The sequence below is a fragment of the Amborella trichopoda genome, chromosome 8 (assembly GCF_054954075.1).
Source record: "Amborella trichopoda isolate Santa Cruz 75 chromosome 8, AtrichopodaSantaCruz75HAP2 v2.0, whole genome shotgun sequence".
Taxonomy (NCBI): domain Eukaryota; kingdom Viridiplantae; phylum Streptophyta; class Magnoliopsida; order Amborellales; family Amborellaceae; genus Amborella; species Amborella trichopoda.
In genome coordinates, this window is record NC_142343.1 from 40,116,373 (window position 1) to 40,131,143 (window position 14,771).

The following is a 14,771-nucleotide window of genomic DNA, read 5'->3' on the forward strand; positions in this document are numbered from 1 at the left end:
ACTGATTCCACACATTATTGACATGCTACAGTTTATGAAGATTTCAGTGCTTAGCGTTAGGACAATTTCGGTATTCGAAACTACATAGCATGGTCAAATATGCCAAACCCTCTCATTTAGAAACAATTTATTGATAACGATCAAAATATTAAAAAATTATCATGCAGAACATATCTATACAAGTGCAGCATACCTCGCCATGGATGATAAAAGATCCCTGTTGTTACTAGAATGTAAGATTACACACAGTAAGTTATAAGCAGAGAATTCCATATGGCACCCCTTGATTCCTTCAGCATACAGGCTTTTCAACTGTGATTGGCACTGCAAAAACCAGAATAATCAGAGGCACATAATAAAGAAATAAAATGAAAGTCTCATAATACTGACATATTAATCCATTCCCTTCATCACATAACGTTATAGGAGGGAACTGAGATCCAAGACAATTACATGAACTAAATTTTCTCTTTATTGAATTATAGCAAGCAAAGAGGAGATCCATAAACAGCCTTAAGCTTGTTTTCCCATTTTAGGTAGCACGAACACTGAAATGTCCGGGCCAAATCATACTTGGTACAGATGCTGTTAGTCCTAATTGGGTCCTAAAGTTTGTGTCAATCATCATCATCTCGTTCAAAAAAATTAGGTTCTCTTTTCACATCTGATTCATGATTAAAGAAATTGTAAACCAACATGGTCCTATTAGGCCAACCATGAGCTCAGAATTATCGCCTATCTGAATTTATAGTTAGTCCCTTCACAACTGAATAACAATGAGAACCATAGAAAAATATATGGGAACATCATAACGCAGGATATCATCATCATAATTTAAGCCTTATCCCAACTATTTGGGGTCGGCTACATGCATCCTGCTCCACCATTCTGCTCTATCAACGGCATAACCGCAGTAAGACGATAAGTTACCATATCGTTTCTTACTACTTTCATCCAAGTCCTTTTGGACCTTTCCCTTGCTCTTTAAGAGCCTTCTGCTTAAACCAAATTGCACCTCCTAACTGTTGTTGTATTAGGCCTACGCTGCACATGGCTAGCCCAGCTAAGTCTGCTTTCCCTCATCTTATCGCCTATTGAAGCCACACCTAAATTCCCTCGAATGTAATCAATATGAATTCTATCCTTTCATGTATTGCCACTCATCCATCTCAACTGCAATCATCCTTTGGGCATGTTGTTATTTGAAAGCTACACTCACCCTCATCTCAATACAATACAAGAAATGCGTTAGTTTTTTCCAGTGAACCCATTCATCACTTTAGTGCTGTGAAAAACATTCAAATATAAGAAAATACATGATATAAAACTCTGCAAGTGCCACCTCTGTCACCGAAACACCAGAATTTATTATTGCTTTAACTCAAAGAGGCATCCCTAACAAGCTTGAACATGTAATATTGATGGAATTAGGCTTTTTATTTTGTTATTTTATTGACTTTTTGGGAGATTAAAATTTAGGATTGGAGTTATTTTGGGTTTCTACTTTTCTTTTAGGGTATTTGTATCTCTTTCTATTGTAGAGAATTGAGGGGTAGAATTGGAAGTTTAGGGCCAGTTTGGATGCACCCAAAATTGCAATATTTTTGGATTGCAATCCAAAAATCTTGTGAAATAGATTTCACCCGTTTAGACAACCACCTAAAATTGCAATATTTTTAGATTGAAATAAAAAATCCTACAACTTCAAGGCAAAAGTTACAATAAAAAAATTTCAAGTTGGACTTGAATTTTTTCAGATGGGCCATCTCTCACCAGTTCATGAACAACAGAAACGCCCAAAACCCAAACCCCATCTCTCTCCTTTCTCTCTCTAAACTTGAGTCACCAAAAACCAAAAACCAATCACCTCAAATCCCAGCTCTGTAAAAACCATCTGTCTTTTGCTCCAAGCTTCAACACCGAAAGAACCGAAAACCCCAAATCCCATCTCTATAAAAAAAACCATCCATCTTGGTTGTAAAAAACCCCAAATCCCATCTCTATAAAAAACCATCAATCTCTGTAAACCCAAATCCCATCTCTGTAAAAAAACTATTCAATTGTAAAACCCCAAATCCCATATCTGTAAAAAACCATCAATCTCTGTAAAAAACCCCAAATCCCATCTCTGTAAAAAACCATCAATCTCTGTAAAAAACCCCAAGTCCCTGAATCGGCGTACCTTTTCTTTTGATTCTAAGCCTGACCTTAGTTGCAGAAATGGAAGAAAATAGATGAGGAAGAAGAGTTGCAGAAATGGAAGAAAATGGCTGAGGAAGAAGCATTGTATGGCCCGAAATGGAAGAAAATGGATGAAGAAGAAGAGTTGCAGAAACTAGGGTCTGGGCTTTGGCCATGGTGCCATTTTCTCTCTCTCGACGTCAGTTGCAACTCATTTCCACTCCACCACCATGCTTGGCTGCCTGCATAGCGACAACACCAGCTTCGAGTGAGGCAACCATTTTCTCTCTCTCTCAAATGGAGTTGGTAGGACTTGTATGAGGAGAGAGCGTATGTTAACAACACCAGCATCGAGTGAGGCAACCATTTTCTCTCTCTCAAATGGAGCTGGTAGGACTTGTATGAGGAGAGAGCGTATGTTATTGTGAGAGGAATGCAAATATGCCTCCCGCCCAACCCCTGCTTCAGCGCCCTGTCCCTCCACGAAACTCATTTTAATATGTTCACACCAACCAAACAGTCCAACAAATTAATAAAAAAAAGGCGATAATATTTATTACTACGGTTGAAAAAAATTACAATTTTTTTCAATGTGAAGGTTTTTTTATTTGACATCCAAACTGGCCCTTAATTCTTGAAAGATGAAGGACTAGGATCTAGTATTGATTAGGATTCTTAGGGAGCAAATTAGGTTTGGGTTTTTTATTTATAAATATGTAACTATTGTGCAAAAGAGAAGAGAAGAGTTCATTTTGGGTCTTGTGAAAAGATCTTTTCAGGATGAATTGACCTTGAGAGGGTATAATCTCTCATCTTTATTTTTATTTCTAATTTTTCATTTATTTATTTTCCTTCTCCCTATCCTCCCTGCATCAATAGGTATCAGAGCCTTGAGATATATATACCATTACGCTATCACAAACATCTACCACTCCAGTTATCCCGCATGTGGATAAAATGATTGAGAGATTAAAAAAAGACCTGATTTACAACAAGTTCTACATAATCTACTCAGCAGACTGCAGCATGGGGAACAAGAATATGAAGAGGTTAGTGCGAAAGATGTCGCCAACAACCTTGAAGTGCTACAAATTTTGACAATCAATTATGAAGAAGAAGATATACTAGTTGCAACATGTTAAATACAACCATTTGAGCTTGAAGAAATCAAGATTTTGCATGACATCCTCGAGTTCTACAAGAAGTTATACAGCAAGTGCTAGATTAATTGGTTCATTGACAGATAAAGTACCTAGGCAAATCGCAAGACTTCATCACCACCTATTCAAATGGCCTTTGATAGATGCGATGAACACAACAAACTCAAGGTTGAGCTTTTCCCAATCCTAGGAGAATGATGCAATTAAGCTTTTTATTTTTTTATTTTATTAATATTTTGGAAGATTAAAATTTAAGACTATGGTTATTTTGGGTTTCTAGTTTCTTTTTAGGGTATTTGCATCTTTTTCTATTGTAGAGAATTGAGGGATAGAATTGGAAGTTCTATTCTTAAAAGATAAAGGGCTAGGATTTAGTATTGATTAAGGTATTTTAGGAAGCAAGTTAAGCTTAGGGTTTTAATTTTATGAATATGTAACTATTGGACAAAAGAGAAGAGAAGAAGATTTAATTTTGGTATTGTGAAAAGATCTTTTTTGGGGGTGGACTGCTTTGCACATCCTCTGAGAGAGTATAATCTTATACCCTTTATTTTTACTTTTAATTTTCTGATTTATTTTTTTTTTTCTCCCTATCTTCCCAGCATCAACTATAGCCATGGCCAAGGACTTGGGACAAGGAGCTCAATTTTCAAAATACCAAAATGAGGTATGACCAAGTTTACCGAAACACACTTGATAGAATTTAGCACTTCTTAGAGTTGATATCTATCTATGGCAAACATAGAAAGCTCTCTCCTATGGATCACGAGGAGTCCCCATAGTTCTACCTAAAACTAGTTATCAGCCATAAGGCCACTGCCACCAGCTTCCATATTAGCCTAAACAGCAAAAGCATAGAATGTAACAGTCGTTAAGTTAAGCGTAATGAGTCTAAATAGCTTACCTCCGGCACCTGGTTTATAAATCAGTAAAAATTCCAAAGCTCAGGTAAAGTTCTTTTGAGGACTATTTCACCAATTTTTTAATGTGAATTAAAAAAAAAAGGGGGAAACGAAAATGTGTGTGTTTGTACAATGTGTGTGTGTTATGTCTGTGTTTGTGTATATATACATATATATATGTGTGTGTGTGTGTGTGTGTATTTATGTATGTGTCTATATGTGTGTGTGTTTGTACAATGTGGTTTTTTTTTCTTTTCTTTTTTTAATTCTTTCTGCCTGAAAAATCGAGACCCTAGCCTATGCAAGCACGTGGATCTTCTAGGCAAGGGAAGCCCCACTTTGAACTACCACATGATTTTAATAACATCATACACACTTAAACCTGCACATGCTATACATGTAACATTCCTAGGTGCTCCAAAACCTTTAGCAGTTCCATACCTGTGTTTCTTAGAGCATATGTATGCTCCTCATGAGCTCCAAATCAAGCCTAAATAGTAATTGCAATAAGCTATGAACAAATTTGCAATATAAAATCAGTTTAACCCTAACAATAATCTAATTTCAGTATATCTAATGATTACACTAGTAGACCATTATGTGTGTGTGTGTATAGACACATGCACGCACGCAGGCAAGCTTGCACAAGCATGCATACCCACACACACGTGTGCGTATGCACACGCACATGTGAGCGCACGCATGCACACACCCACACATGAAGCGTATGGTTTCTCTACAAACAAACAATTTAGAATTACATCAATGCATAAAACAAAAAAGGAATCAACAAGGAAGAACCTATCTAGAGGGCACATAAACTTTCAGCCACATAAAGCAGGATACATTGGTAGCAAAAAGAATTAAAATATTGAAGAATTCAGTTCTTCAACATGGTTTGCGAAGAATAAAGAACAAAATCGTCCGCCAATACATCAAACCTAATCTCCAATAACGTGAAATTAATGTAATGCCTCACTAGGACATACATTTCCAGGTACAGTAGAGTCAAATAGAAGAGAAAATGGTTGAACAACCTTGAGGTAATTTTGTATGTTTCAGTATAAGTGACTTATTTAGAAGAATAAGAAGGCTGAAAAGACACAAGGTGATTGCGCATCTTTTTAAAAGATTACAAGTGCTTTCCCTTTCTGAATCATAATTTCTTGGTTTCACAAGGAAGATTTCTCAAAGAACTAATCAATTTAGTATTATAATTTTCTTTTACCTGATTATATTCCGGCAGATCCCCAGCTTCCAAAGCTAATCTTGCATGAGTTTCATACACCTAAGGAAAAAGAAGATAAAAGCGTTCAGTAGTTACGAATTTACCAAGCAAATCATGCTCCCTACTGGATTGAAGACCAATTCAATATGTCGGATGACTGGCAATGCAACATGAGATCACAAAAATGCAGTGAATAAACTAATAACTGGTTATCAGATGAAAACATAACACATATTGAATAAATCAAATACTACTCAGACTACAGAAATGTTACACAAAATATTTCCATTTGACAGAAAAAAACCTTCACAGTTAGTTCATTGTGTATCCGTTGCACAGTAAGATCCTGGCGTATAGATTTTAACTGATCACATTTGTAAAGGTAATTCTTTTGTGAACTTTGGACCATCAAAAGAGCTTTCTCCAGTACTTCTTCTGGTCTCACCTATATGCAAAAAACAAAGAAAAAAATAAACAGACATCAATACATGAAAAAAATTCCTTTCGATGGCTAACATCCAAACAGAAAGGTTCTGCATAGCTCAAAACACTCCAATAATCCCATTAGCTGAAAAAACATGTTATTTGCATCAATAGTGAATGGAATTGTTACAGTCAATGAATCACATCTGAAATAGACAGAAAATCTGAGAAATGAAGATTAGGTTGCAGCAATTACTGTTGCAGGGTCAGGTGCAGAAGTGAGCCGCAAGTAACGTTTCTCAATCTCCTGGCAAGTACCCTTGACAGTGAGAGAATCCCAATCAATGTCTTCAACAGCTCTGCTACAGCCATCTTCATGATTCTTGGCAAGAAGCAAAGCACTAGCCCTTCTAGCGACGTAGTTTACAGCTCCAGCCCCTCTTGATCTGAACTGCTTGCTTTCACTACGACGTTGATGCCCTGTTTCAAAACGCTTGTATCGAGATTCACGTTTTTTCTTTTCTTCTGGTGAATTTGCCAGAGTAATAGCCCCTGAATAGTAAGCTGTTAATCCCAACTCCTTGTCACTATCACTAGAATTATCTCCATTTTCAGCGGCATTTGAGCTATCACCAAACCTTGGCTTTTTAGCTGGCCTTTGGGCACTTTTATTTAGATGTTGCGTGAAGTACTTCGTGTTTGTCCAGGAAACCTCTTTACTCTCACGTTTTGCAGTAGAAGCCTACAGGGACATTGGATTAAGAGTTAGGACTAAGACTAAGAGGTTAAGACACAAGTCATACTTACAAACTAAGACCTAAACCATAGTTTGAAAACTATAACTGTACGAGAGAGCAAAGATCAATATAGCAAAATATTACCGAGTTGCCCCTCTCTTTGAGACATTGCAAACTACTGTCTTTCAATGGATCATGACTGGAGGGGGCCAGTTTCTCATCCACCTTTTCCTCTACCATGGGCTCCCACCTACTTTTGGTGCGTCTGCTTGGACTCTTTCTGTATTTCAGGAGTGAAGAAACCCCCATAGAGCTCTGTGTGCTCCTACATATAGAAAAGTAGAGATTTTAAGTTAGGACCTTGCTGATCGCAACAATATCAGTCTATCAGAGTACTTGGCAACCTGATCTGGAATACAGTTAAAAAAGAAAGATGACCAATACAAAAACACATAAATACTATGTAACAATTTCATTAAATACTAAAACTTTATAACAATAGTTCATCAACATGATTCTCTTTTACAGGTGAACAGTGAGATGTGAACCTTCAATACTGAGCCCTATCTAATGATCAAACAATCAATGGTTCTTTCAATGGACTGGAGTCTTTTCTCAAAAAACAAAGGTAATGGTGAACTGCATCATTCACTCTTAGCAGAATAGCATAATGAAAAGGAAAAAGGGAACATGTGACTTTTTATCAAGAGAAGCAGGAATAAGATAGCCATAAATGATACTGTCCGTTAAAAGAGGCTGCCAAACACACTAATGGGGGCGACTATTAAGGTTCGAGCACAACTGGAATTTTTGTGATTTAAACGAAAGGAAAAGCTGTGTTACATGTATTCTTCTGCTAGGCTATATGCACCCATACTAAAACAGATTCTTCTGGATTCTTTTTCTTGTTTACCAGCCATTGGTTACATCACTCTGAAGACTTGACACACTTTTGTTTTTGAGTAGACAAATATGAATTATGAAAATACCATTGGAGCTTTAAAAATATCCATTGATCCAGCCAACTAAAGTACAATTGATTTTTTCTTGCTACTGATCATGAAATGGGACATTAGTAAAACATTGTTAGATTTGGTTCTCTTTGTGATATAGCTGTATTGCTGAATCCTCTTTCCATGGCATGACGAATCTGACAGCCCATACGCATTATGACATTGACATATGTACCCGCGTCCATGCAACATGGAGGAAAACAATCCAGAAAATCAAAAAAACAAAGAAAAAATAAAAACTAGGACTAAGGAAAAAGTAAAGCATTCATTATTTAATAAGATATTAGTTAAAGCATTCATTATTCTTCATAAGATATTGTCACTGTTCAAAGGATACCTTTTCCCAAAATCCTAGACCAGTCCACTCATTTGAGTGGCTGCAATCGCACAGAGAAACCCATCTTTCAAGATTGAAGTCATTATTTAATTTGCATAGCAAGTCCAATCCTGTAATCTGTCATGGCCGGTCCCAAGCCAGTCATGCCAGCCCCAAGTCCAGATAAAGGTGAAGGGTTGTGTTAGGTAGGGCAGCAAGCGTAAAACTTTGCCGCAGATTTACATGAATCCTGAACCTATTGGTCCTTGATAGAACAAAATGGTGGATTTGTGTTGCCAACCTCAAATAGTTGGGATAAGATTCAGATGATGATGATGATAGCAAGTCCAGTCCTCTAACTCCATCCCATCAATGTACTTCTCTAAATCTCTTTGCTATATTATGAATCCAAGTAACAACAACGACTTACCCAACGTAAAAGCATGAGCAAGCCAAACAATGAGATGCTGGAAATTTTACTCCAATTTAGATTGTAAAAATGTAGACCTGGAGTTTTAAGAGGTGGAACTCTTGAGTTGGTGGCCCCACCCTACTCAACCCAAACCAGTATTCAGAAGGAGAGCTACTGATCGTGGGATATTGGAACTGAATTTCGATGGTTACTCAAATGGGAATATGGGCTATAAGGGATTCAAGAGGGACCTTGGTCTAAAACATTTCTGTTTCATTGTGGTTTTGCAATTCCATCATGGTGGCTAAAGCTCATCTTACTGGTATAATAAGCACAAGAGAAAACAATAGGTTCCAATAATTCATAGGAGACTGCCTAAGGCTTCATTTGCCAGCAGCTTTAATTCTTCCCACTTACACTATTGAAGGAGCACTTTATTGCAAATAGTACAATAGGAAAGAAAAACTCATGAGGTCTTTCCTTTCCAGAAAAACACGGGATTGGAGCCGCATTTTTAATACCCACTTCCTTGTAAAAGCTACTAGGAAAAGTTGTGCATTGACCACTAACACATTCTTAATGATCTAGTAAAATTAATACAATTGAGTATTTTGGTCTGAGCTACAGACAGATTTAGGGGTAGTTAAGGAAATATCAGAACTTGATTAATTTCTATGTTTTGTAGGATAGGAATTCAATCTGTATTTTAGAAACTTTTATGTATTTTGGATTTTTTATAGATATCCTATTTCTAAGTTTTTTGCGGATTTCTAAGCATCTTTTAGGTTCCTAATTGATATGGAGGAGTTTTCAGGGTCTCTAGAAGTCTCTAAATTCCTTACTAGAATTTAGTTTATACAAGGGTTTGTGTGAGGGACAGAAATGAGTGATAACAGCACAATCCTACAACCGAGATTTATATGGATCCAAATTCACTCATATTAATTCTTATAACGGGAAATTAGTCTCAAATAGTTATAAATAACAGGACACAACAGAGTTAGGAAGGGAAATAAATATTACTAGAGATTAATATCTGGATATAGCCTTTAATAGAGCAGAATGGAGAACCAGGATTCATGTAGCCGATCCCAATTAATTGCGAAAAGGCTAAAATGATGATGATGATGATGACTAGAGATCAATATCTTATTTGAACACTTTGTGGCAAGTTGGTATTTGCGATAATTTTATTGCACTAAGGATGAAGCATCAACTATTGAGGCTTTCAGTTTCAAACCAAAAGGTTCCAAGGTTCAAACAAGGTCCCAGCGACTTACAAGAATAGGTTACATTTATCCAAGTATAATCCAAACCCTACACATGCACATGCACACCCACACACATCCCCACAAGTCCTCTTGCATTTCAAACTGAATTGCTCAATGGTGGTAACTAATTCCCTCACGCTTCTAACCTGAACTTTAAACATTAGGAAAAACAATAGCTGACTGGACTCACCTTTTCCACACAAGTGGGAGACTCACCAGTTGTGCCATTCAAAAAGCCAACCTAGACCTTTCGAGTTTAGATCCCACATGCATTGGGTAAGGGTAGAGTTCCATCAAAACTAGCTTGAACTAGCCAGCGATCTAGTAATACATCTGAACTCTATACTCTTTATATGCTTTTTGTAAAATGAAGGATTCAAAGTTTCACACACATTTATGCCACACTTCTACTTTGTTGAAAGGGTGACTCTTAATACATATTGTCGGATATGATGATACATTCTTCCTCTTTCCAATTTTCTACAACATTATAGTGATTCAAAAAAATTAATCACGCCAAAGGGAGAATAAATAGGAGTATGATTTTGAAAGATCTCCATTACTCCTTTTTCCCTCCAACTTTACCAAAATCTCTCACTCTAAACTCTAAGACAAGAATTCCTCCCTTCCTCCCTCCCTCCCTACCCAACCAACAACCACAATAAAATAAGAATCTAGCAATATGTTAGGACAAAAGCTATAATACTAATCTCAACAAAATAATTGTCAATGTTAGAGAAAAAATTAAAACAACGATAAGATATAAGAAATAAATTTTTTTTTTTGATAATGACATAAGAAATAAAATTAAATACAGAAAATCAATCAAAAAAATAAAATATAGTAAGAGGCTGAAAAAAATTCAATTGAAAAGATATTGATTTCAAAATTACATAAATGGGCTAAAATAATCAGTTTTTATTAAATTTGGATACTGGATACCTTGAAAAATAACTTTTGCCTAAACTACACCATCATGCAACATTAGTACCATTAGCTAGTAGCTATCTAATGCTCAAAGTATTATCAAGTAACACTTTAATATTTTTTGTTGTTAATATAACCAGGTTATGCCTTTCAAATTTTAGCTTGAATGGTGAAACAAAGCCAAAAGGCCAACATAACAGATGCAAGACACAAAATGGATAAGAACGTACTCCTTAAGGGTTGGATCCACCACATTATTGGGTAACGAGAAAAGCGGTTCAGTATCCCAATTACGTGTGAAAAGTGTGCCGTCAGAACTTGCTTTGGTTATTATCTGAAAAGAAACAAAAAGCAATCCAATGGTGAGAGAGTAAAAACTATAATTCCTTATCAAATGGTCTTGTATATACACTTAGGACTGCAGATGCTGTAAACTTTCCTGCCAATCAAGAATCATCGCAACAAATTCATTAATTGAATACATCCCGATGCACGCTTTTTAAAAAAAATAAACAGGTACTTATTCAAAATAATATAAGACAAAAAAAAATGGTGGAATACAAATCAACACGTCAACTGAAACAAATAAACAAAAATGAAACAATAATAAAAAAGAAAAGGAATCAACATCACATATTTGCATTTGGAATATTTCAAATGATGGTAGAGAAAGCTCATTTTTTTCATAGAACTTTCACAAAGCTAAACCTATTTACAGTCAAGGATGAAAGAACTACTCTACTGAAACCAAGAACATCATACTTGCATATCTACAAAATCTTCCATTGACTCCTAATTTAAATATCTTTGTTTGCCAATCAATTTTTTAGCTTTGGCCTTAACTAACATGGGCTGTGGGCTCATGCGTGTCCATTGACTCAACGCATGTGCCAAAGTAAGCATTTCTTTGGATGATAGTTTGGATACAGGATTTCTTTTCAGGCAACACTTTGCATCAGATCAAGCGTCTAGATATTACAGCTTTGTCATGATTTTCAAGAGCATCACAGGCAAGTGTTTTACAGAGTAAACAGTTGTGAATTGAGAAGTAAGACAGATAGCAAGATAGAAAAACTGAATCGAAGTAGTGGCCTCCGTAGGCCGTGACCTTTATCTGTTTAATGAATAATTACAACTTGACACAGAGACCCTACAAGAATGGCGAATTATATAGGCAATGTATGATGAATAACAATATCAGGAATTCCTGGGTGGAATGTTGAGAAGATCCAACACTTGCCATAGCTTAGCTAAAATGTCATGTAATCCACCCGACTAAGGGCCTCTGAAATTTGGTATCTTGACTTCACATGTGGATAACACGCTTGTAATCTTGCCCCCACAAAAAAATCCAATCAGACTATCTGTTTGATCATCTCATGAAAGGAAAATTAAAAATAATGCCTGGAACCCATCACAGTGCAGGTCCATAAGAAGGCGGACACTAAATCTCAATCGTGTCATGAATATCTCAGACCAAATTCACTCACAAGGGTGTGATCCATTGCCCAATACTCCGACTGAGTACTTAGTTTGCCAAAAGAAGCTGCTTCTTGTTCCTCCATGTGACAAGGTTGCAACCAACAAAGGTGTGATGCCTAGTGCTCAAAGACATAAACCAACGTGAACCAGACCAGCCAGCTCCAAAGAGTTGATATAGCAAGTGACCATCATAAGATTCTATGGACTTCGTCTAAATAGTGTCCCAAGGAGCACAGAACTGGCACTCTTATAACGTCCAACAGATCAGGTCTAATGATAGTTAAGTAGGTTAAGTGTCCCACTAATTTGTGTTTCTTTTTCTTTTTTTCCTTCTTGTCCATACTTCCCTTTGTCTAGAAATGGTCATGATTCCCTCAATAGGAACTTCAAATGGTCAGTTCCATGTTTTCAATGTTCGAATGTCTGCTTGCATAAAGAGACAAAGATGCCTCTAAGAACATGCTACTTCAATGTCTAAGAAGTAATTTAACTACCCAACATACTTTACATCAATATATCTCCTACGCTCATTTTAGTTTTTAATCCTTCTAGCATTATTGCCCATGTCAATAACGTCAATTAAAAAATGGATAATTTAACAAAAAAGAGCCAGGAGGAAATTATAATACAATTAAATCTTATGAACCCTGTTCAAAGGGATTGTTTGAGCCCCTGGATAGCCTTCTTTGTCAACACACCTTGACTTTCTATTAATGTTACAGATCAGGAAGAAAATATGTTATATATTTCTTCCCAAATCATCATACAAGAAAGAATTCTTAGTTCACATTTATCACAACGGAAAGGAATAATACCTTTGATGGAATTCGTCTCTGCCACATATCACCTAACTCTATCTTTTAGCTCTAAGTCCACACTTTTTAGTCTCATTATTTCAATTATTCTCTGCTGGCACAGTTATCCCCTCTTGTTGCCTAAAATTTCTGCCAAACATATCTCTGTAGAGCCACAAGTGCTTAGGCCTCAAGATAATGACCTGGCCCAAGACTATAAGCTACAGTAGTTAGGGCCATGGTGGAATTAGGCATGTTGGCATATTTCTAGAGCATTGCTATGAAGGATATAGAGACGCTTACGGTGCTGAAAAATAAAGGGACAGCCCATGAGAACACTGGTAGCCAGGCTAAGAGGCTGGGAGTGGAGGATCATTACTTGGGTGGACTGGCCCAAGGCTACCTGACTAATGACCATTACCCAGTGGCACCTGAGCTTCATGCCCTAAGCTGGAGAGCCTAGGAAGGTAAGAGCAAGAAGCAGCTTATCACACAACCTTATCTAGGCAACTGGACAGTTACTAGTCTCAAGCCTTTGATTGATGGGATTCTCATAAGCATAAGCCTAGCGAAACAAAGCAATTAAGAGGAGTTCAATTTGTTTTTCAAGGTGTAGAGTAAATTGCAAGAACATTGCCCTGTTCCAGAACGAGTAAACTAGATATACAACGCCATGTCAAAAATTTATATAGAGTCCCAAAATTTTATTTAAGCCAACCAATTTTGAGATAGCACTAATTGAATAGCATAGTTCAACATAGGAGGCTCCACCCTAAGCCATAGATCTCGAAGATCTCCTAACAGTGAAAAGTAAGTATAGGTGCAAATGTGCCAAGGGGTATTTGGTATGAACAAGTTATCCCTTCATTGTTTGTCATCACAAATATTGCAACCCCGCTTGAAATACTGATATAAGAATCCATTCTCATGCCCATGTTCATCATGGCCTTGGCCACTGCAAATTCAATCTATGGCCAAGACATCAACTCAAGGGCCATGTGTGTCAAGCTTAAAAGGCACTTCCAACAGAAATACTACAAAAAAGTAAAGGAACAAGAAGAGATAATTACAGAAACAAAGCAAAAAATAACAGGGAAACAAATGAAATAGAAGGAGCCAAAAGTGGTGGACTTCAAACGAAAAGAGATAAATTGAGTAGATACAGAGTAAAGGCAGATTACACTAGGTAGAAGTTAACACAAGTTCAGAGATAAGCAAGACCTCATTTGAGATGGTTAAGCCTGCCTAACTACACGCAAGCATCTCCTTTCCTCCCACACAACCCCCACACGTATAGTGGAGAAAACAAACTACATTCTAATTAATTAATGTGAAGAAGAGGAACATGCTTACAACTGCAAGTTAGAGAACCTAGTTTATGGACATTATATTTTTTGGGTAGTTTATGGACATTATAACTTGAGCTTAAAATATGACAATAAACAAACAAACCTAAATTACATAATTTTTCATGGCCTTGCGTAGTTCTAGCTGGTGGACAGCAGGGATAAAAGGAGATTAACCTGCCACCTCAAAAAGCCCAAGTTTGGTCCATTAATTTCAGATGTGTGGAAACCCATCTAAGAAGATGAAGAGAAGAAAAATGAACACAACATCAGAGATGGAGACGGCGACAAAGGTGGCTGAGGCATCGGTAGTGCGGGAGACAATGCCAAATGATAGTGATGATAGTGATAAAAGTGGAAGTGCTGTGGAAGGCAAGGGGAATAGTGGTTACAATGAGCTGTTCGATGGCAAAAGGGGATCATTTAGCCTCAACAACCTTATGGTAAGTGGTGACAATAGGCAAATGGATCATTCAAATCCACTTACAATGAAAGCCATTTTAGACAACGGAACCAATGCCAAGGCTACAACCCTTTCAAACCTCCCTATAATAAATTCACATCATCTCAAGTGTTTAA

The 14,771-nt window shown here is 36.8% G+C and overlaps 1 protein-coding gene across 4 annotated transcripts in view; it reads right to left on the reverse strand.

The window, feature by feature from the left end:
* SAC3A (SAC3/GANP/Nin1/mts3/eIF-3 p25 family) overlaps window positions 1–14,771 on the reverse strand; it is a 43,223-nt gene that overhangs the window by 12,359 nt on the left and 16,093 nt on the right. For all 4 annotated transcript variants that reach the window (XM_011624745.3, XM_088874954.1, XM_088874955.1 and 1 more), the window contains 6 exons: window positions 10,801–10,904; window positions 6,776–6,956; window positions 6,151–6,636; window positions 5,776–5,916; window positions 5,472–5,531; window positions 194–324 (listed from right to left, as the gene is read on the reverse strand). In XM_011624745.3, the coding sequence (XP_011623047.1) occupies window positions 194–324; window positions 5,472–5,531; window positions 5,776–5,916; window positions 6,151–6,636; window positions 6,776–6,956; window positions 10,801–10,904 (1,103 nt within the window). The remainder of the gene's footprint in view (window positions 1–193; window positions 325–5,471; window positions 5,532–5,775; window positions 5,917–6,150; window positions 6,637–6,775; window positions 6,957–10,800; window positions 10,905–14,771) is intronic.